Source organism: Nannobrachium achirus (assembly GCF_963921795.1).
Source record: "Nannobrachium achirus genome assembly, chromosome: 14".
NCBI lineage: Eukaryota > Metazoa > Chordata > Actinopteri > Myctophiformes > Myctophidae > Nannobrachium > Nannobrachium achirus.
This window is the reverse complement of record NC_137821.1, coordinates 47,230,461-47,254,952: the sequence shown is the minus strand read 5'-3', so window position 1 is coordinate 47,254,952 and position 24,492 is coordinate 47,230,461. Positions and strand designations below refer to the sequence as shown.

Sequence of the window (24,492 nt, the reverse complement as noted above, 5' to 3'; positions counted from 1 at the left end):
GAGCAACGTGCATGGTTGAAGCAATCTGCAATCTGTTAATAAGGTTTAACTGCGTTAGAATCGCGAAAGACATCTGACCCGACCCGGGCACCAGCAAGCCAGTTGTGCGTCAATTTGGGCACTCAAATGGCTAGCGACAGCTCTGATATTCCTGACCGTAACCTATAACTATTTTGTTTCCTGCCAGTGCTAGAGGCTGACTCCCTGAGGCTGATTGGCCATGGCCCATGACTGTCTGATTCTGATTGGTCGTGCCTCGTTGACCGTCCAATGGGAGCATGATTCGTCGTTGCTGGCCACTCTCACCCAGGAAGAGAGGCAGATTGTGTGCTCCCTTTGCCATGTGCACGTTTTTAACAGTGATTTAAGGCAGGTCGCAATGCCACGCTTACGACTCCCAGGCAGCCTCTCTACTAACTCAGCTATGGCCGCCAAAATGTCCACCAGGCAGAATTTGCTAAAATGCTTAGCAATCTAAACATGACCTGACCCTCCATGGAATGTGAGTGGCGTCTGTTCTCTCTGTCTTCGACAATTAGAGGAAGTAGAACCACAAAAAAGGTGTTATGAAAGTATGTAGTGTATGCACACGGCAACACATACCGGTATGATTTTGAGGAGTGCTAACTGCTCCTACATATGTCTTTGTCTGTATGTACGTATGTCCCACACTTGGCTCATTAGCCAAGCTTCATGGGACACTTAATTAAATCAACTTGCACCGCTCACTTCACACTGGATGTGATTTTTTTAGTAACCGTGTATCTGTGGCCCTTGTGTGCCCATATATGGAGATCCCTGTTGTCATCAGTATATGCCCATACAATATATTAGCATGCCCATATATGGTCATATCAATCAGATTCTGAACTGACTCGGCGGCGGGTAACACACTGGCTCTGGACAGCCAGATCTCCATACTGTATATGCCTATATATGGGCTTATCAGGTTTGTTTATGGTTGTGTCTGAATAATAATGATGGGCCAATTCCAATAGGCATAGGTTACTGTTTCAATAGGCATAGGTGACCTCTGGTCTCAGTGGCTCTCCCCCTGCTACATAAACAAGACAAGGGTCCAAAGACGGCATGGCTTCACGTGGATATTGATGACGACAGCCATCTATGACCTATAACTCCATATTTGGGCAAGCTTTCAACCGACCAATCGCTTTCTCTTATAGACACCCTGGCTCTGAAAGGTTTTCTGGACGATGACATCACCAGCGCCCAAATTTCATTGAAAAGGGTAAAAAGTTCAATATCTCCTAACCTAACCCAATCTAACAATGCAGGCGGCCAGGAACAGGACTGCTCCACTCGGCAGCGGTCCGTGGAGAAAGAGAAAGTTCCCGACTCAACCCTGGGAGAACAGGAAGACCAGCAGAATGACCGACGGCGGCGTTATCGACCTGACCGACGACGACGACGCTCCCATCAAGACTGAAGTTATCGTCCTTAGCGACGAAGACGGCGCTGACGAACAGAAGAGCGGGCCCAGGAGGGTGACGCCCGGGGCCATCGTCTGTCCCGTGTGCATGGACGGCTACGCGGAGATCGCCGACAGCGGCAGGCTGGTGGTTTCTACGCTCTGCGGTCACGTGTTCTGCAGCCAGTGTCTCAGAGACGCGCTGCGTCACGCTAAACGCTGCCCTAAGTGCCGCAAGACAGTGACGCATCGACAATACCATCCTATATACATATGAGCACTATACACTGGGGTGCTCTCCTCTCTGCCGGATGTCTGAGTCTTTGTTTATTACAATTCTGCATTCAAAACGTCATAAAAAAATGTATTCCTCGATCAGAATATATACTGTAAATATAAAGTATTAATTTTTCTCCCAAAAAGTAGAAACCTTGTATCTCCATATTTCAACTCTTAATTTATTTTTCTGTCTACTTTGTGGCACAGGAGTGTCAAGCAAAAGAAGTGAAAATAGCAGATCTGCAAGCTCACAACGTGTTTGTTGATGCGTGTAGATACATATTGTTGATGCTGCTACAGTATTTCTGAACATTGTCCTTCCATAATTTCCTGAAAAGTAACAAAAGCGGACAAGAGGTTTCGAATTCCACCCACTAGCGGCCATATGTGAAACACAATTAGTCATGGTTATGTGGGTCTAGTGGCAATGTGCACAAGACATTTGCCGCTAATTGGTACAGTAGTGTGAAAATAGACGACTATACCACTTTCAGAGCCACAGCGGACCAAAAAAAAAAAAAGGGGGAGAAATTTGCTCTGCATATTTCACCAATGTCCTTGTTGCCAGACTTGGAACATTTTAAATGGAAATCGCGTCAAAAACCAATCACTCCATCATTTAACCTCACTTGGAATTTGAAATGATTTGACCTTGCTTGGAATTTGAAAATAATACTGAGCGGTAGAAATGAAATCACATCACATTGATCCCATTCCTACAGTATTGCTTGCCTGCCTGTCATTTGCGTTTCCATTGCGTGCGTGCAAATGTCAGCATGACCCACGCGGAATGTGGGAAGACTTGTCATACAGTGAGTGAGTAAAAAGAAGAAAAAGAAAGACGTAGATCGGCTGCGGATCTACGTAAAGGTGCAGAAAGTCTAATGGGCAGCGACTGCGTCGGTGAAAGTGGAAAATGCTACAGTCAGACGATGACCTCTGTGGAATTCAGAAAGCCTTCCATGGAGTGGGTGGCGTTTGTCACTTGGTTATGCTCTATCTGTCATTTAGAATATGAAAGAGGCCTAAAAATGAAGTGCATCTGGCTTTTCCACACACGTTAACATCCCCGACGCATGACCCACGCAAGCTGCGCGTCTCGGAGAGCGAGCCTGCTGTGAAAAATGGAAATTGCGCTCGAGAAAAAAAAAAAAAACCCAATGAGAGTCGGATTTGACCTCCCCGGAATGTGGCACGGGCTTCATCGGGGTGCACGCAGAAAAACTGTGAGTCTGCGAGTAGTTCCTTGTGGTCTGTTTGTGTCTGTCATTTGCAATTCTGGGACGAACCGGAGAGTGACCACATCTGGGCTTTTTTAGACGCAGAGAACATTAAAGTTTAGAAGGTCTATTGAGAATTGGGAAAACTGAAAATGGAAAAAATGCTATAATCAGATCATCAATTAGCCCCACTGGAATTTGGACATACTTTCAAGAGGAGGATCGCCGTAGTTGGTCTCCTGTGGTCCATTTGTGTCCATCTGCGATTTATAAATGCTGTAAGATGTCCTAAAAACAGAAGCTTTGTAAACAAACGTATCTCGGCCCACATCTAGAAGGAACTGCAATGACGTAAACACGGGGGGGGGGGGGGGGGGTTGGAAAAGAAAAAACTGCTGACAAACACCAACGGCCCATGATTTGATCTCCCTGGAATGTTTGGAAAGGCTGGGATGGGAGCGGATCGCAGTAAAGTCACTCGTCGGTGAGTCTGTCATTGGCCCGTCACGCTCTGTCCCGTCTGTCAGAGAGAATTGGTTTCTGTGCATCAGTGACCAGCACATATTAGCCAGTGTCTGGGAATGAGTGTGGTGCAAGTGGAGCGATCATGAAAATGGGAAAAAGGTAGCAGGATGACAGCGGACGTTTTGGACGGAGAGGCAAAGCGTCGGGGGGTGAGTCACTCTCACACCGCAGATCTACTGTACTCAACAAAAGGGAGAAAATAATCTGGGTCTTTTGGACCTCTTCGGTCCATGGTGGCTCAGCCACAACGTTTCCATGTTTCCCTTTTAAAGGGCAGACGGCCTGCCTTTATCCAAAGTGCTTTTACAGTGTTTCACATTCACACACACACACACACACACACACACACACACACACACACACACACACACACGCCGATGGCAACCATGCAAGGCACCAGCAACCTGCTCATCTGGTAATGGTTAGGCATTAAGTGCTCAAGGACACTTGGACACTGTAGCCAGGAGGAGCCAGGGGGTCAAACCAGGAACCTCAGCAGCCCCAGCCACTTGAACCCTAGTCTCAGATCTGGAACTTATGTCATAAAAGGCAATAATTCAGTGAAAATGGCAGATCTACCATCTAAAAAAAGCAAAGAGGTTTGGTGTAGAGGGAAAAAGAGCAGACCAAATACAGAGCCAACGATCAAGTCTACGAAGAGTTGAGAGTGTAAGTGGTTAAATGTCTGGAAATATTAACAACACTGATGATGGTGCTGTCAAACACGTCTACAAAGCTCTCTAAATCTATAAAAAAAGTGTAATCTGCGACACAATTTCATACACTACAGTATAGTAGTGTATTGGGGATCCCTGCTTCATCTCGTTCTTTCAGCCAAACGGTCCTTGGCCTGAGAAAACACTGAAGACCCCTGGTTTAAGTGGTTAAAAGTAGCTGTAAAGACCATTCCCTTTAAGGTCGCCATAGTGCTGGACGTCTACTTCAAACTGAGGCAACAAGCTAAGGCTGCTGGCTGAGGCCTCGTAGCTGGAGCCTGTTCAGTAGCTTTAACCCACCATGAGCGGTGTCGCTTTAATCATTATTTTATTATACTTTGGGCTATAAAAAAATAGCATACAAGCTCATAGCGCGGCACTCGAGCTTGTAGATCTGCTATTTTTGAAAAATCATGAACATCAATCAAATCTGCATCTATATTCTTAGGCCTATATTATATATATTATTTTAAAGCGAACATTTTCAACTCAAATCTTTCTTTCACTGGAACAACATAGCTCTAGGGGTCCTTGAAATGAAAAAGTTTGAGAACCAGAATAGAAACATGCCTTTTTCAGTCAAAATATTCAAAGATTTTTTCAAAAATAGCAGATCTACAAGCTCGCAGTGAGCTTGTATATCTGCTATTTTCTTTTTAGAGATAAAGCATAAAATAATACCGTGGGGGAAAACAGGTGGAAATGTGAATACTTTGTCCTCCATTTATTAGAGGTTTTGGATGTGCTACCTTTTTGGAATTTTTAATTCCTACTTTGTATACTGGACTGATGCGCAACCTCTTTTTCTTATTTAGTCATGAAAGAATACCGTTAAAGCGGTTCAAGTCTACCGCGACACAGACGGGCTCCAGGTCTGAACGGCTTAAGGGGTCTTGAAGGGGCTCGAAGCTGCCAAACCCACAGAGCAAACTAGAGGGAACAAACCGTAGGCTGTTCTGGAGCCGAGTCAGAGACCGTGCTGGACGCGGTTCCCTTCCCTTCCCAGCCCCCTGAAGGCTGCCACGACAATACAGCCACCTCCACCACCACCACCACACGTGGTTTATAGCGGAGGAGAGCTGGCTGGGGACAGGCCAGCATTTATTTGACCCCTCGATCTGGTTCTCATGAATGCTTGGCCGACGCTGACCGCACAGAAACTATGGCGTTATTAGACAAACTTTTGGGTACAAATGACCGTCAAACCGAGACGTCGGCCCCTCGAGTTTGTCTGACTGTCTGTTAGTTGGCTTTTAAAATGGTACAGTATATACCGGTAAGATAATAAACTTTGCAATAATAATGTGAATTATGTGGATCGGATCCGCTTAACAAAAGCGTGGCTCCAATATGGATCTCAGTCTTCATTACCAACCTGTGACTCGAGATGTTGGTCATGTATTGCATCATTCGACTATGATCTATGAAATAAGTCTTAAAAGTTGGGATCACTGCCCAGTTGACTTCCACTGTAAAAATCAAGTTAAGCATTACAAAGAAATCACGCCCAGTGTGAAGTGAGTGGTGCTTTTTATGAGTTAATTTCATATAGCATGCCGCAAACTACGTTTGGCCAAGTATGGGACATGCGTTACATACAAACAGACAATGCCAGATGTAGGAGCGGTTAGCACTGCTCAAAAATATAAAAAACATTGAGTAAATAAATTGTGGAGGTACTTATGTGGCCTACTGGCAGTGTGCATATATTATGAGCTGATAGGTCCAACGGTTTGCAAGAAGACACACAGTGTGTGTCTGTCGGTATAGCTTTAGAAGGACGGACAAATCCAATTCAGTAACATTTCATCATTATAATACCAAATCACAACACATTGTCTCAAGACTTGTATTGTAATAGAGCAGAGACCGGACAATGAGCAAGCAAGCAGACAGACAGACAGACAGACAGACAGACAGACAGACAGACAGACAGACATGTGGTTCATTTGACCTCTCGCGCTGTCAACGGGGCTCTGGGAATGGAAACATAGTCAGTGTGAAAGTGGATTCACACATTTTATACTCCCAAGAAAACTACTAGCTGGGTCGCCATGTCATTTTCTGTCATGCTCCCTGGAGGAAGAACCCTAACCACTTCAATGAACATATGACCTTTCCACTATCTGAGATGGAGACACAGTTATCCATAACTGCCGTCCCAACCGATATGCCCATATATGGGCATGGCCATCTAAGGGCATATACTGATGACATCAGCGATCTCCAAATATGGGCACAAAACGGACACAGACAGACTGTAACAACGGGTAATCACACAACAGGTATAATTGCAACTGTAGGTTGCTACTTAGTATGAAAGCCTCCAGATCCTGTCTGTCACTCAAAATCACTAATCAATTTGTCACTCAAAATCACTCATTAATTTGTCCCTCTTCTTTGTCATTCTTCTGACATCACAATATAGCTGACCTGTTCTGACATCACCTCATCCCAGCTCAGCAGTAGGATATATCCTATAGCTCCATATATGGAGATTCCCGATGGCATCAATATCATCCCGGCTCAGCAGAAGGATCCGGGATGATACGTCAGCAAGGGGGAGAAGATGACAGCCAGCCCCATGGCCTCCCCTAAGTAACAAGAAATCTTGTGAAATAAAATGTCGTCAACCAATCATCAAGGATGATGATACACGAAAGAAGAAGAAGAAGGATATAGCTGACCTGTTCTGACATCACAATGATATGATGCTGAGCTGGGATGAGGTGTTGTGATGTCAGAACAGGTCAGTGCAAATGAATTCTGTCTTGGCCTTGTCATATCTGGGAGTGCCCATATCAGCGCATGCCAGCCAAACACAAAGACACACACACTGTAGCCAAAGTGCCGATATTTATTTTAGGACGCAAAGGGAAAGTTGATCCCATGCCAAAGCCCCAGTGCTCGCCCAGCAGTCTGCTGTCACCCAGGCGGATGCATGCACTGCTCTCCAAAATGATATTGAAGAGAGGAAGATATGATGGTTACTGACCTCACAGACTCTATATGGATATACTGTACGTAGCCGACCTGTTCTGACATCACAGTGATGACTCGACCACCTCAGCAGAAGGTAATACATGAAAGTATGGTATACCAAAGGCAAGCAGCCATGTGCACGCGCCCATGTGCACGCAGGGCGAGGTCGCTTCTCACCCTTATGGCGTCTTACTAGTATACTGTACATTGTTTATCACACCATTAATAAAAGTATATAAGCAAAAAAAGCCTGCGTCTTATATCCATTATGTATAGTGCAAATTTGTGTGATGCAACACAATATGATATGTACAGTATGTGTGTAATTGCACCTAAGGCCAAGCACCCAAAGGTGCAGAACTCATCACCTGACAGAGAGACAAATTATGAAGATGGTTTACTGTACTTTAAATGAAAGAACAACAGCTACTATTATATTCAGCCATCTGGCCTGGATGAGACAAAAACAAGGAAGAAGAAAAAAGGTACTGTAGCTGTGAAGAGTGACACTACACGCCTGAGGATAAGTTCATTATCTGCCAACACTGTCCTGTTTAAAGGACAGCTGATTGCATTTACATAATGGGAAGTTTGCACAGCTGATACTTCAGAAAAAATAATACTTCACTATTCAAAGCGTTTCACTTTCAAAGCGTTCATCTTCATGTTCCTCTTTTGTGACTTTAAGTCTAACAGCAAGTTGTAGTTACACATTCATTTCTACAATGTCTGAGGACGTGTATGTCAACACCGGGCCAGACCTGACCAAGGTGGTCAGATTTGGCCGAGGAGATAGACAGATGGAGATGGAGGAGAGAGGAGAGAGAGAGGAGCCCATAGACGATATCTATCTCACTCCAGACGACCAAGAACCCATCTATGCCACTGCAGATGACCACGACCCCGTCTATGTGTCTCCAGATGAACTTGACTCTGGGAAACAGCAGGATGCTGAAGAAAACACCACAGTACAACAAGAGCCGCTTGGAGGTAAAATAAAAAATAAAGTACAAAGGTTAACTAACATAATGTTTGGATGTTACACAAGGATAGTGTGGGTAAACACTATACGCTTTCAAATGGTTCAAGGTGTCATGCTATACACCAGTAAGGCTCCCTAATCGGGAGATAAGCGACCGTAGGTCACTTATCTCCACAAATAGGGCAAAAATGTGTTTTGCCAAAATCTTCCTGATCCATGTTGATGACATGAGTGTAGACATACTGTGTAGTGATTTTCGTGATTTTAGGGCAAAATCTGTAGGAGCAGTGTCCAAAAATGTGTTTTTAAAAATCGGCCTGGAGGTGGCGCTATATGGGACAGATTCATGTTGATGGGATGAGTGTAGACATACTGTGTACCGATTTGCGTGATTTTAGGGCGAAAATTGTAGGAGCAGTGTCCAAAAATGTGTTTTGCAAGAATCGGCCTCATGGTGGCGCTAGAAGAGGGCCATGTGAGAAATGAGGGGTGGGGTCTCCGCGCCGGCAAGGCGGACGAATAGGTACCGGCCCCGGCTGTCCCGGTCGCTCCTAGCCAGAGTTACGGCATTTTATGTGAGCTGCAGTGTAGGGGGTCCTCCACTGGGGGCGCCACCACTTTTGCATCCGTTCTGGAGCACCAGGAGTCGGTGGTCCCCGGGAATTCCCCGTGAGCAGCCCCGTTCATTTTTTACATCTGGGGGTCCCCCAGGGACCTGGGGGTCCCTGGAGCTCCGGGGGTCCTTGGAGGTTGTAGTTTGGCAGCCAAGGAACGTGTGTGCAAAATTTGGCATGGATCGGGGCAACGGTTGCGGAGATATAAGCAGGGAAAAAGTGTGACGTGTGAGGTGTGACAGACAGACGGAGGGACAGACAGACGGAGTTACTTACACTTTGTGGTGGTTTTGATAGTAAAGTGCGACCTACGGTCGCAATCAGGGTTCCCCAATAGGCGGCCCGCGGGGGGCTACTGTCTGGCCCACACCAACCCCAGTAAAAATGTGTACGTTCGCAAAGTAAAGCCCTGCTTCATCACACAAAGCCGTCGCACAAAAGTAGTGAAAACAGCAGATCTACAAGCACACAACGCCTCACGGTGCGAGGCGTTGTGTGCGTGTAGATCGGCTGTTTTCACTAGTTTAAATCATTTTTAAAATGATAAATGCAAAATGAACGGTTTTGGACATACAAGATTTTCACCCGACAACAACGATATCCGAACTGTCACTGGAGTAGAGGGAATGCCACCATCGCCCCTGCAATGTTGTGGCCCTCGGCTTGGTACCCTAGACATGATTTGGCCCTTGGGGAAAACTAATTGGGGAACCCTGCTATACATGAACCTTGCCCTGCTTAAAAAAATACAAATAACAATAATGATCATCAATAACAGTGACCCTGAATGCCATTCTATATTAATTCCTCTGTAAGTCGATTAAGAACATAGATTACTTGAAGTATATCAGTGTCACTTATTTTAAATGTCTTATTTTGGGACAAAACTCTTTAAAACCGTGAGTGATGATGATGAGTAATATTAATGTTGGTGTCGTGTTTTTCAGGCTCTGAAGATTCAAAGCAGAATCGCTACATAGCTGCTGCAGTGTGTGTGGGGCTGGGTCTTCTCCTATTGGCTGGCATCATTATCCTGGTCATATTCTGTGAGTAGCATTCTATAAACACTATCTTCACTGTTGATGGATGTTGGTTGGAATATGTTGGGCTCTATTGTGTGAGGCAGGTGGATTAGTGTTTGAGACATGCAGTGGGCATTTAAAACGTCTGTATAGGTGAAGTGTCGAGTGCCGCGCTGCGAGCTTGTAGATCTGCTATTTTTGAAAAGTCGTGAAAATGTGTGCAAATCTTTGAATATATGTATTTTTTTAGCGAACATTTGCAACTCAAATTTTGCTTCTGGGGACTACATATTGAGATGGGGGTCCGTGGCCAAATACATATCATTTTGGGGGTCCATCACATGAAAAAGTTTGAGCATCACTGACATAGAAAGAAGGATTTGAAATATTCAAAGACAAATGTTCACGATTTAAAAAAAATAGCAGATCTATAAGCTCGCAGCATCGCACTCTGCACCACCCTGTGAGCTTGTAGATCTGCTATTTTTTAATAGTTAAAGCACAGAATAATCGTTCCCAGTCTAAATGGGTTAAACCCCCTCCCCCGAAGAACATTCATGGGGGGCCTGCAGTGAGTCCTTTGGTGTTTCAGGGACTCATGGTGAACAGGTGTGGGAGGAGAGGTGTAGTTGTCTTAACTCTTATTGTGCCGATCCCGAACTAGTTCGGCTTTATTTGGACCTTATTAACGTTCGGGGTGCCGATCCCGAACTAGTTCGGCTTTTTAAAAAAAAAAAAAAAAAAAAATCCAGAGGCCTTACCGAAGCACCGGGCAAAATTTTCGAGCCGGGCCGCCGGCCGTCATCTGTTTACACGGCCCGCGAGAGCGTCGCGCCGCCGATATTTCCCATCCACTCCAATGCAATCCAGGATCTTTAGAGCTCATTTTCTCTGTTCCATGCATATCCATGAGGTGTGCAAGGTTTAATCACGGCTAAATCGCCGAAAATAGGGCTTCTAAAATGCTTGGTAGCCAATAGCTAACTTCAAGCTAACTTCATCCTGTTCCTGTTCATGCACAAAGGAAAGTGTTCAGGCGCGTCATGGCTGCGCACGGCTTGTGCATACAGCGTATGTCTATGGTGGATTCTATGGCCATTGGGCGCCCTCTAGTGGTGATTCTGGGCACTGAAAGAGTTAAAGATTAGTGAACTCACACTGTTTTATTTGGATCACAGCCTGACATCATTCAATCTTTTCTTCATCTGCTTATGTACAGTAGTGTTTAAAGAGTGTGAGAGATGATTTTTGCCTTTCAGTTTCCAGTATTCTCAGAGCATACTCAGAGCCTACAGAAAAAATTTGACATTTGTCATGGACATTTATGCACATAGTCTGCGCTCAGAGGAGGTCCATGCCCCCGTTTCCTGGGCGATATATTCAGCCAATGGCAACAGGTTGTTCTGATGACTGGCACACCTTATAGCCAATGAAATTCTCTAAAAAATGGTGTCTGCTTTATTTTGGCTGAAGTCAACTACAATACCCAAAACCCCTTGCGTAAGGCGCAAGGCGTAAGGCGGTCGCTCTCTCTATCTCTCTCTATCTCTCTCTATCCCTCTCCCTCCCTCGTGTGTCTTCCCGCTGCTTTAAGGAGAGTTTTTCTCTACACTGTCTTCGGAATTACCAAACTACTAACAATGGATATGGTTACCTGGCTCCTGCTTTTGATTACTTCTCATCAAGAAAACTGGCTCGGGGGAGTCAAGTATCTTTTCGGAACGTATCTTTTCGGAACGATGATAACAGGTTTTCTGCTGATTGGTCACGAGCATTGCCCTGGATTATCGGAAGATTTGCAAGACGGCAGCAATCCAAGGAGCCAACAAGCTGCCTGCCATGCTAATTGAAATTGGTAGGGCTGTGGGTACTCTGAACGGGGCGATCAATGAACTGAGAGGGCCGTGTGCCCGGACTGATGCGAACACTGATCGCTGAGCTGAGGCATTACGGAGATAACAACATGGAGATTGATCGTAATGATGGAGAGACTCACTGCCCTATACAGAGGACCAGGAAACGGACATTAGAGTGAATACTCTATTCTATTTCACTCGCTCTAAAACAAGCTGAATTCAACGGATTGGATCCCCCCCCCCCCATTCCCGCAAGGTTCCCATTGACACTGTGAAGAAAGCCTATCCCCCCCACACCCCCTCATGCTTCCCACCCTCCCACCCTCAAACACCTGTTGTTGTGTCTTCTGGACTGTTCCAGCCAAGGATGTCTCATAGCCCAAACATCGCGGAGAGACAATTATCGCACTGACACCAGCGGAAAAGACATTCTGACCTAGGCTGCTATCTGGAAGCCTCTACACAGACTCACGCTAACACAAACATGACTCCCAGACGTACACGCATGCACACACACAACCATACACCCGCCTTTCAACCCCCTTTCAACCCCCCCCCCCCCCCCCCACGCAACCCCCCCCCCCCCCCCCCCCCCCCTCCACATTATGCCTTTTCTATCTTCCCCTCCTGTGTTTTTGTTCGTCAACCTGTGTTGGTTTTCCTTATGTCTGTTGTTTTTTTGTTTGTTTTTGTTTGTTTTGTTTTTGTCTTCATGTGGGGACTACGGATGAAATTTAGCATTCTTGCTAATTCCGGTGTATTTACATTGCATTCATGTAGTGTTCATTAATATGCATTGTCCCGTCTAAATAAATAAACAAATAAATAAATAAATAAACAGCACTAGTGGACGTGCGTAAATAATAATAATAATAATAATAATAATAAATAAATAAACATAATACATTTTTTAAATTAAAAAGCCCTTTTTTGACCTTTTTATAATGTCTCCAAATGAAAACGCATAGACATACACTTAGTAAAACATGTGTAAAATATTCATATTCCGTAGTTTTATAATGTCCTTTGAAATTGGGCTAGGTAAGGCTTCAAAAATGTGTCCACATTGTGTTTTTCAGCTCCTATGTGATAACAGTGTTAATAACAGTGTTATGCAGGCATATATTTATTGAAAATATTTAGGCGAAGATTAAAAACCAGCTATTCCAGTACGTTGAAACTTGCATTACTCAATGTCAGTTGCACACAGAGTGATTATTTATTTCTGGGGAAAACTTCAAAATGTTTCCTTCAAAATGAGACCATGCCCAATGCATTACTCCAAATGGTTTAAAAACAACAATCAATTTACTTTGGGTACTCCTGTCAATAAAGGCATAAAAGCCCCCCCCAAAAAAACATATCTTTAAGGGGACATTGCCGCATGTTGAGTACTTTTGCTTTTATATTGATGCCAATACTTTTGTACTTTTACTCAAGTACATTCTTTTATATCAAACCTTTACTTGTAACGTTTTATTTTTATTTTGATTGTGGTACTTTTACTCTTCCATCACTGTCAGAATGTACGTATGTACCATGTTGTTGACTGATATTCACACCAGTTCACCTGTTTCCCCACAACAGGGCTGTCTGTATCACTGATGTCATATGAAGACAACTATCAACACAGAGTTGAATGTAAAACTCATCAGTTTGTTGATTCTCCTTTTTTTAACAGATTGTGCATTGATTAAAGAGAAACACGACCTGCAGTCCAGTTTTGAGCAGTTACAGACCAGACTTAACAACATGACCGAACTGAATGAACAGTGTACGACCAGTTTTGATGACTTACAGACCAGACTTAACAACATGACTGACAAACAAGATCACCTGAAGAGGAGACTCTGTGGTCAGTGAGACAGTGTTTGTTTGATTTATTTATTCATTCTTATGTCGATCATCATTTGGCATTAATCTGAGGTATCAGTAATGTAAATATAACGCTGTGGCTAACATGATATTTTTTTGTTAGAATCGCATGGATTCACATTAGGTGATGGTGTGTGTTACTACATCTCTACTGTGAAGAGAAACTGGGAGGAGAGCAGAACCTACTGTAGAGACAACCATGCTGACATGATGACCATAAAAAGCAAAGAAAAACAGGTACTGTGTGTGTGTGTGTGTGTGTGTGTGTGTGTGTGTGTGTGTGTGTGTGTGTGTGTGTGTGTGTGTGTGTGTGTGTGTGTGTGTGTGTGTGTGTGTGTGCGTGCATATATTGTAACCAGATGCTTCTCTCTCCAGGACCTTGTTGCCAGACTCATTGGCAGATTAGATAGTGTGTGGCTGGGATTGACTGACAACGAGACAGAAGGAGTATGGAAGTGGGTGGATGGAACACCACTGACCACACCAACGTAAGACTTTCATTCTTCTACTCTACATTTCATCTATCATTTCAACTACATTTCACGCATTTCCCCCTCAAATCTTTCCCAATTGGTTTGGTATAATTGGTCGCAATTATGCTGTATAAGTTTATATACAGTATGTCTATTTCAAATTCCAGTTAGTTTATAAGTAATACCCATAATATAATTATATCATGATTAAAAAAACTAAACGATTAGAGTACCTTCAATACTTGTGAAGGTATTGTAATGAATGAAATGTTTCTACTTCTACAGGTACTGGAATCTTGGTGACCCTAATGACGCTGGTGAAAGAGAAGACTGTGCAAGACTTGGTTACGGAGATGAAAGAGGATGGAACGACGAATCATGTGCTAAAACTTTCCATTGGATTTGTGAAATAGTTATGTAGTAATATGTAGAGATAGTTATGTAGTAGTATACATTATCTAATGTAGCTATATGTATCAGTTGTGTGGTGTGTTGGTACAACAATGATATAACCTGTGCATGTAATAGCTGACTTGTCTGCATGCCTTTCGATTCTAGCCATTATGCACTGTATAATACTGAACCAGTGGTACTTGGACCACTTCTTTTTCTGTGTGCATCAAATCTATTCACCATGTTGCGATGTGAGCTTGTAGATCTGTTACTTTTGGCAAATGTTCCTGCCAGTATAAGCACGTTGGGGTCCAGAAGATAATTCATATTCATATTTTCATTATTTAGTTAAAGGGGAGACTATGTACATACACGAATAATAGCCATCTGTTTCATTTGACGTGCGTGTCTAGCATAAAATGCTGGATGAGTGAGAACTTTCTCAAGCTAAATGAGGACAAGACAGAAGTTCTCATAATTGGTTCTACTGCCCAAAGAGAATCAATAATAAGTAGACTTGGTAACCTGGCTAAAGAAAGTAACACCTCTGTAAAGAACCTGGGGGTGATCATTGATGCTGAATTAAATTTTAATACACACATTAATCATGTCACGAAGATTGCCTTCTTTCACCTTAGAAATATTGCACGAATTAGAGCTTATCTGTCGCTGAACGATGCAAAAACGCTGATCCACGCTTTCGTTTTCTCTCGGCTGGATTACTGCAACGCACTTCTCTCTGGTCTGCCAAAGAAAACAACTGACAGACTACAACTTGTTCAAAATGCGGCAGCCAGAGTTTTAACTAAAACTAAGATAAGAGAACATATTACTCCAGTCTTAGCGTCGCTACACTGGCTCCCGGTTGTTTTTAGGATTGATTTTAAAATACTTTTACTTGTTTATAAAGCTCTAAATGGTCTGGCACCTTCGTACCTCTATGACTGCCTGCATAGATATGTTCCAACCCGCCCACTCAGGTCCTCTAGTGCAGACCTACTTGAGGCGCCAACAATGAAATATAAAAAATATGGTGAAGCAGCTTTCTGCTTCTACGGACCGACAGCTTGGAATAAACTCCCACTACACCTAAGACAGGCAGCCTCTGTGGATAGCTTTAAAGCACAGCTCAAGACCTATTTCTTTACTCTTGCTTTTAGCTAAATTTTTAAATCCCTGTGCTGCTAATTGATGTCCGCACTGTTCTGAAATTGTTATTTCTCTGCTTAATTGTAATAATTTTAATTATTTCTTTTTATTCTGTATTTTTTTATTTTATTTTACTGTTTCTCTGTAAAGCGCTTTGAGCTGCATTTCATGTCATGAAAGGTGCTATACAAATAAAGTTTTATTATTATTATTATTATTATTATTTTAATACCACAGACAGACAGATCAATGAAGTGTTTTGCATTCATGTGTTGTACTGTACTGTGACGGAACTGGGTTTGGCTATATCAGATATTTACATGCTAGACCATATCTAGACAACTTTATATCAGTTGTTTTAATATAATTCTATGATTAAGATTGTCTGTCCTGATGAAGGTTTAAAGACTGAAACGTTGAATAAAGAGAAACATATTTTTTGCAAGTTCCTCACTGTGCATGTCCTTTTCTTTGATGTCATTATCAGAGTTCTCCTTCTGAATATATGCACTTTTTGTCCTACTCACCTGTCACCAACCTTTGAGGAGTGCATCTGCCTGTTTCAAAAAAACTGTCCGTTCTCTAACTTGTGTGTATGAGCACGAATCTCCATACATGGAAATATCCTTGCTAATTTATTTGGACTATTTTGTTTTGGCTAATACATTTGGATCTCCGTACATGAGATCACAGTGTTAGCTTGTGTTCGTATTAATCACTACTTCTCAACGTTGGGCCGTGACATGTTGTAAGCTTGTCGATCAACTACTTCGGTAACTGCAAGGGCGCCTGCGCGAATCACTGTTGATAGGTGTGCATGGCAATATGTTTTGAAGTGTTGAAATTCAAGTGAAGGTTTTCGGCAGGTGTCGGCCGGCTGGGTGTTGCCTGGGACCCAGGACAGTGACCACAATCTGTTAGTGTGTTCGCTGTCCCAGGTTCTGGCTGGCGTTCTGCCGTCGCAGGTTTAAAATTCAGGCAAAGTCCAGGATGACATGGAGATCCATGCACATTTTTTGGGGCTAATACATTTGGATCTTCATACATGGAGATCTGTGCTGTTTGTTTTTTGGCTAATACATTTGGATCTAGATCTGGGCAATTTTTTGGGGCCGTGGTGTCAGTTACTTTGTGTGTATAAGCACGGATCTCCATACATGGAGATCCGTACTTTTCTTTTTCATAATTTTTTTGTCTAAAGGTGAAAAGTGAAAAGGAGGAGCACCGCTCAATAACTTGCAGCACCTTTGAGTCAGCGGAAAATATTTTGAAACTGAATATTCTCACATACATTTCCTCAGCGTTTGTCAAATGGAAACTCGTGGGAGTCGTCAACGTCAACTCGCGTGACCCCCCGTGACCTTTCCGAGAGCCTGTGACGGTGGTAAGACGATGCTAGAATCACACGGCAAGCGCGGGAAGAAATCGTTAGGCGGCTGGATTCCACAAAGGAACCTTATAAAGAGGAAAACACCCACGTGTCACATTCATCCTGTCCTTATGGCTGCTGAGATGAAAGGATAAAAAAAAACACAAGACCAGTGGTGGAAAAAGTACTCACATTTTCTACTTAAGTGAAAGTATCAATATTGCATTGTAGAAATACTCTGTTACAAGCAGAAGTCCAGAATTCAAAATGTACTTGAGTAAAAGTACAAAAGTATTGGCATCTAAATGTACTTAAAGAACTAAAAGTAAAAGTACAAAATGTTTGAAAATAGCAGATCTACAAGCTCACAACGCGTCGCGATGCGACGTGTTGAGAGCTTGTAGATCGGCTATTTAAAGTCGTTGATGTATGTTTTATAATAACATAATTTATACCTGGAAAGTAACTCGTAACTAAAGTTTTCAAATAAATGTAGTGGCGTAAAAGTACAATATTTGGATCTGAGAGGTAGTGGAGTAGAAGTAAAAAGTACTGGAAATTGGAAATACTCAGGTAAAGTACAAATACCTCAATACTGGTACACCACTGCACAAGACTTTAACATTCTTGACGTTAAACAGTCGGTGCCAACGCCAACGTTGTGTTTAAAGAGGAGAGGGGGGGTTACTGATATTTCCATATTCCATTTCAGACGGTCATATGAAAATACTTAGGCCAGTATTAGAGCTTAATGATGCTGACACTAAACCGTTGGAATTATTGTAGACCGTATTTTAAGGAAAAAGTGTTCATCTGTGAGATATTTGGTCTTTCCCTTTATGTTGCCATAAGCAAATCTATGTTCCTCTAAAGATTAATATAGCTGACAGAGAGAGAGAGAGAGAGAGAGAGAGAGAGAGAGAGAGAGAGAGAGAGAGAGAGACCCACCATTCATATACCACATTAAGGGGAATAATGTGTGTGTAATACACAGTATGTCCGTTTAGATTGTCAGAGGAAAATAGTTAAGAAGTCATGAGCTTATTGATGATGTTGTGCATGCATGTGTGTGTGTCTGCCTTTGTGCCCAAACCAACCCGACCTGTGCGCATGTACAGTGCAACTATATGCTTGTGTATGTGCGTGTGTGTGCGCACGTGTGCAAGCATTTCCTCCAATGCTCGCAGAGACACAAGTCCTTTAATCCTCGATATAAAATCATAAATCGTGGAAAAACTGTTCCAAAAACCTTTTCGGGATTCAAATTCCCAAAGTGCGGTACATCTGCAAAAGTAGCAGATGTACCAAAGTCGCTTTGCGACGTGCTTCGAGCTTCTGGATCAACTCTTAGTGCTCGTCAGGCTGGTGGTCCCCAGTTAAAATATGATTATTTTGTAGTATGATCAAGTAGGACGTTGGTCTATGAAAAACACAATGTTTAAATATGGAGATCTGGGGTGACAGTCGCACTGTACACTGAACAGATCTGATCTTTCTGTGTCAGAAGCAGAGAGCAAAGTGAGATCAGAACTTGAATCGGGTCAGAATGAGATCAGCCTCCATCTGCATGTCATCAGAGCCGACATGTGACATTCTGTTCTGGTTCTGAAACATCGTAGATTAATTCTGGGAACACCCGGGAGAGCTTCTCAGAAGAAGCTCTCAGATCAGTGGAATACAGTAGTTGTAGGTCCCCCACAAACCACCAACCAAATGTCATCAGAGAGCCTGAGCTGATTAAGACCAAACCACAACAGTACAAGACTCATTAAGCATGAAAACACTGGGGCCTCTCCGCTGATTACTACCCCGTCTCTCTCTGAGCGGGTGTGCACACGCGCGTGTGTGTGCACGTGCGTGCGTGCGTGTGCATCCATTCTGAATTCTATTACAATAACACAGTGGTTCTCAACCTTTTCAGGCCGCGACCCCCAAAATAATCATATTTTAACTGGAGACCCCCCCACCCTGACGCGCACTAAGAGTTGAGGCATTACATTTTGTATAACACGGTTCTGTTGTGAAAATAGCCTTTCTACACAATCTACATGCTTGAGCATGTAGATCGTGTAGAACGGTACAAGTTGTCAAATTGTCACAATATTTGACGATTTGTCTAATGTTTAAATTTGTCATTCTAGAGGTATTAAAAAGTCCTTAAATTGTCACTTTAGAAATGTGCAGATACCCTCTATCTATACACGTAAACTTTATGTTGGTTTGTTTACTGTTGAGTGAGAGAACAATGTTGCACATTAAGTGAATCATCTGGGGACGCACGGGTTGAGAACCACTGCAATATTAGAGCAAAAGTGCCACTTTTGGGCTACAGTTTCTACCTTTCCTCCATGACCGTCCCCTGACCCTCCTGTCCCTCCCTTTAAAAGCACCCTGTACAAAGGCCAGACCACTAAGCTGTATTAGTGGAACGTTTGGAAGAGATGAGACCAGTGGCCCATGGCACACATCCCATAGAACACTCATACACACACTGACACACACACACACACACACACACACACACACACACACACACACACACACACACACACACACACACACACACACACACACACACAAACTCTTCTATAATAAGTAGCACGTGCGGCACTTTGCGACACATCGATCAGCGCGTCTCGGTATACCTAGCGTTGGCCCGGGGTCACTGCGTGGGTGAAATAGGATCCAAGATACAGATCCTGTCTTGGAAAATAATAATTTTGGTTTTGCGAGTCATATGGTGCTTTGAGAGACTCCATACCATGCAGGGGTCATCACCATAATGACTTGTGGCGGACATTTTTGTCAAAATGATATTTTTGCCATGGACATACAAATGAGCAGATAATAATATATTCCCAGAAAGACAAAGACCTAGTATACTGTATAATAGAGAGGGACCTTGGGGTTCAGGGTTCTTTGAAGGTGGTCTGTAACCCTGAGAGTGTACCAATACAACCAAATGGTTAATGGGGGTCCTTGAAAATGTAGTGGACTGGAAATAAGTGTCATACATGAAGAAAACCTGGAGACTGAGGCCACATTCTCATAATATAATTCGGTTTAGTCTTGCGAATGGGAGGGGTGAAGTTGCTACATTCTTGCATATTTAATTGATACGTTTGCGCTCGCACTGCACTTTGTCATCTGAAACAAACAAGGAATCGTCCACGTCTGTCCATGGGACATGTATATATCCAAGCTGCATAATAATGCCTCCTCCATCTCCCTGTGTTTATTAATTCTTCAAGTTCAACTCACAATGTACCCGCAGGACCGCCGCAAAATTGAGGCGCAGGCGTTAGCCTATTTATCTGCGGTCGTCGGTCGTAAACGGGCGATCAAAAAATAAAACCAGCGGCGGCCGGAGGGACTCGCAAAATCTACCAGCAATAAACCAGACAGCAAATACATTAGCAAGATATGAATATCTACGAAGAGTAGAGCGTCAACGTCTCTCTCTCTCTCTCTCTCTCTCTCTCTCTCTCTCTCTCTCTCTCTCTCTCTGACCCTCGTCTTGCCCTCCGCTTGCTCCCTCTTTGCGCGCCGCGCATGAAGCGTCTCGATCTGGACACGATTTGGCACAGAGAGCCGCGCGCGCGAGCAAGACCCACACACATCGGCCTATATTATATGATATACAGCTATACAAGTGACTCCTGTGGCACTTTCCTTTTATTTAACTGTGAGCAACAACTCCTCACAAATAATACACCATGTGCGATCGAAGGAGCGGTGATCAGAAATCAATGAGGGGAGGAAGCGGCCAGAATCGTCAGAAATCTAATGAGAACAGACGGGGGGATTTAACCTTTTATAAATAAGTAAGCAATTTACCCCGAGTGAGAGGACATTATGCTCTGATAATGTCCTGTGTGAGGGGGTGATCGGACGAGGCGAAGCCGAGTCCGATAACACCCTCACACAGGACATTATCAGAGCATAATGTCCGACCCCGAGTGGTAAATAGCTTTTCTACCACTTTTTTCCGTATACATGAAAGAAAACACATAGTTGTAACTTGCAAGGATATTAAGTTACAATCATTATTGCCTATAAAACTTCCGCGACGACAGCAAATAGTTCCACAAACAACATCTTCTACTCACCACCAGATGACGCCAACTCCATGCAGAGAAAGATGTCTAGCATACAGCTAAGCTAACGTCAGTTAAAAGGACCGTTCCGGCCGTAAATAGAGGCTGTTCGCTTCCAGAAAGGCATAGGTTCAGAGAAAAGGGGCTTTAAAGTTGGCGGATTGCATTGGATCCAAATAAATCGGCGACGTCGTACGCACGTTAGTAAACATAGGACCGCTACGACCGTCATATGTTGGTTGGGGGAAAGGTGTTCCGACTACCTCCTGAAGTCCCCGGATGTACACTGAGGCGCATTGATCTCGTCCTCACACAACTGCGGCGGTTGTTCTGCCATAACCTCCGGAATTTAGCCAATCAGAATCCAGTATTTGAACATGTGACTAGAAAAAGTGGTAGAACTATGGATTTAACCCGCACATGGCTCTATATAGCCTACCACAATGTTTCATTGCCTGTATTTGAGACGGATGGATTCACACCAACAGGGAAGCGTTTGCGGTAGCGCATCGAAACCACCGTTTTTTTGTGGATTTGCATTTGTTTCTTTTATTCGAAAAAGAATACGGATGCGTCTTCACACATGCCCAACCGTTGTGTATTTTCCAACAATACGTTATAGGATTCGTTTTAATCGTCATAAAACGTGCCTGTGTGAATGTCGCCTGAGATTCAGTAACAGGCTTCCTTCAAAGGCGTTACCAATGATACTAATGAAGGCTCTGTTCCATTTCATGTAGCACAGTGGTTCTCAAACCTTTTATTTCTACACACCTTTTAAGGAGTCATTTGGAACCCCCAAGGAACCATGAGGGTCCCTGAGACCCACTGGTGTAGCAGAGTGTTTCCAGTGAGCCAACATGCACAATATCAGCACCCTGACTCTGTTTGACCAGAATGGAACAGAGCCCTCATTAGTTATTATCGGTAACACCTGTGAAGAAAGTGAGATGAGACCCAACTTCTCTCCAAAATGGCTGCAGTGCATATAGCCCATTGGGGTGATCAAAATAAGAACATTATAAAAAGCTACCATTTTCCACAAATAAGGACAAGTCTTTGCCAAGGACACACTTGTCCATGTACGGACATATTGATGACCACTGCTCCATACTAAGGTCCACCATCGTTGTCATGTCACCATTGTAGCGTTTTCCATTACAATCACTGTTGCAGCTCTCACAAACGCTACACTCATTCTACCAAATTACCACGTGGCTGCTTAGTCTACAACATATGACCTCATTTCCCGAACCGACGACAAGGAGCACAAAAACAAAAACAAAAGCAGCAGGACAGTCTACTGGTTCTAATCACGGCACAGTTTGACTGGATATTCTGCAAAAATAACAACGTAGATGATTATGTATTTGTATTTATATAATTTGGTAGAATAGCAGACTAGAGTTTCCCACATCCGTTGAGTGTGTGTGGTGCGTGCGTGCATGTGTGTTATTGACATCATCATCTATTAAAGCAGTTGTTCCCCAAAAAAGAGACATTAGAAGTTTCTAAATGCCATCATAACTGTTTTCCCTTTCTCCTCTGTAAACACAGTATTTGTATTTGTTGATGACATGTATTAATGTCTAAATACAGATGTGTGGTTTCAACTCTTCAGTATTTAGTTTTTACTGCTCTTTTCCTGAAAATGTCCTGCAAATGCATTCTTTCTTTCCCTGTTTTGCCTTTCTAATTTTTATGGAGAATGGAGTGTATTTTTTGCAGAAACTCACAAATGTCAAGAAACCAATCCATTCACATTTAAAAGCAGAATAGATTTAAACGTTGTAGTCAGTGAAGGTCATAAAAAAATGAACAAAAAACGGTCGGACACGTTTCCGAACAGACAGAAAAAATTAGCCCGAGCCCTGTTGATGAATTGAACACATGGACCACAATGGAAACAAGTCGACTTGTTGGCGATATCCTTTTAGCCTCAATGTTTGACTGTAATCTCCGTGCTGTTTACATTGCTGACTAATTAAAGTATTCAATCAACCAATAGGAGCTCTCACATAGGCGATTTTAAGGGGTGTCCTAGGGTGCACGTGCACCCCCTGGCCGCCAGGCGGCCATTTTGATTTTTTTGATCATAATAAACACGCAATAAGAAGAACATCTCAAATTCGCCTTTTTTGACCCTTTGAAGCACCCATAGCATGACTTCTAAACCAATCACAGCAAATGGGGGGCGGGAGGTAATAGGACTACTGGTTTCTCAACCAATCACAGTGACTGTCTGAACGTCTCTGACAGCACAGCTGACAAACAAACGGCAGATGATGACACCTGCAGATTTATCTAAATAACAGAATTAAACAGTTGTTTCACAGTGGAATATGCTACCTGGGGTTAACTACAGACATCCATAGGACATGTGGATAGCTTTTACATTTACCATACGTGAACTAAAGTTTTCGGCGCTGCTCAACGAGGCTGGATTACACGATGTGTTCTGTGCCTCCAAGGAATAACACTTTCTTCTGGGCACCTCAATATAACATTGGATATTTTCTTGTCATTTTCTTAAGGTAAGACATGGCTTTATTTAACTATCTGTTCACTGTGGAGTTAGCCAGCCTGTTTTCTTCTCCTCCGTGTGTGTGTGTGTGTGTGTGTGTGTGTGTGTGTGTGTGTGTGTGTGTGTGTGTGTGTGCGCGCGCGCGAGCGAGCGCGCATGCTTGCTTCACTTGCTTGTAAATATTGGTAGCTGCTGGTTATGGATCTTTGGTGGTGTGGTTGTGCCACACCACCAATGTAAATGACTGCTTGATTGCTTGATGAATGATGATTAACTTGATGTTTGGCTTTATATGTCCTGGCTGTGCTGCCTCTGTCTGCAAAATAAGTAAATAAATCCTATAGATAGACATATGGTGTCTAGAAAAAGAAGCACCTGTTTTACACTTTTTTTTGTTTATATTGTGTTACATTTGGGTACAAAATTAACTGCAGAAATCCGCTAAAACAACATTACAAAACCGCTAATATCCGCAATTTTTTTCGCGTGCGCGCGAACGCGCGCTGCGCGCACGTGCATGAGGTAATAGAGGTCGTGCACCCCCTGCTGGAAGAGGCTAGAATCGCCTATGAGCTCTCACCACGTCGATGAGGTAGGTGTTCACGTCGAAGTTGGGCTTCTTCTTCATGCTGCGTATGACGCAGCTCTGCACCATGATGCCCCCACACTCCACCTGCAGGCTGGGGGAGGTAACGCTGGCCAGCTGGAAACTCTTCAGGTTGCGAACGCCCCAGCACAGCACCTGGAGAGAGAGAGAGAGAGAGAGTGACACAGAGCGGAGGATTAGCTCTATACCGATGCCCATAGGTACTATTGTACTGTAGCTGATGAAGTGGTGGAAAGTAACTAAACACTGTACATTTACTCAAGTACTGTACTTATCTGAGCTAGTTCTACTTGAGTATACCATTTTTAAACACTAAACCTCAACAGCACTACATCTCAGATGAAAATACTGTGCTTTTTTATATTGTTTAATTTGTTTTA

The 24,492-nt window shown here is 43.3% G+C and overlaps 1 protein-coding gene across 1 annotated transcript in view; it reads right to left on the bottom strand.

The window, feature by feature from the left end:
* Positions 1-24,492, bottom strand: part of dysf (dysferlin, limb girdle muscular dystrophy 2B (autosomal recessive)) — a gene marked incomplete at its 5' end in the record, with an annotated part of 194,227 nt that overhangs the window by 64,409 nt on the left and 105,326 nt on the right. The window contains one exon of the mRNA XM_080741975.1: positions 24,086-24,247. Coding sequence (XP_080598101.1) covers positions 24,086-24,247 — 162 coding nt within the window. The remainder of the gene's footprint in view (positions 1-24,085; positions 24,248-24,492) is intronic.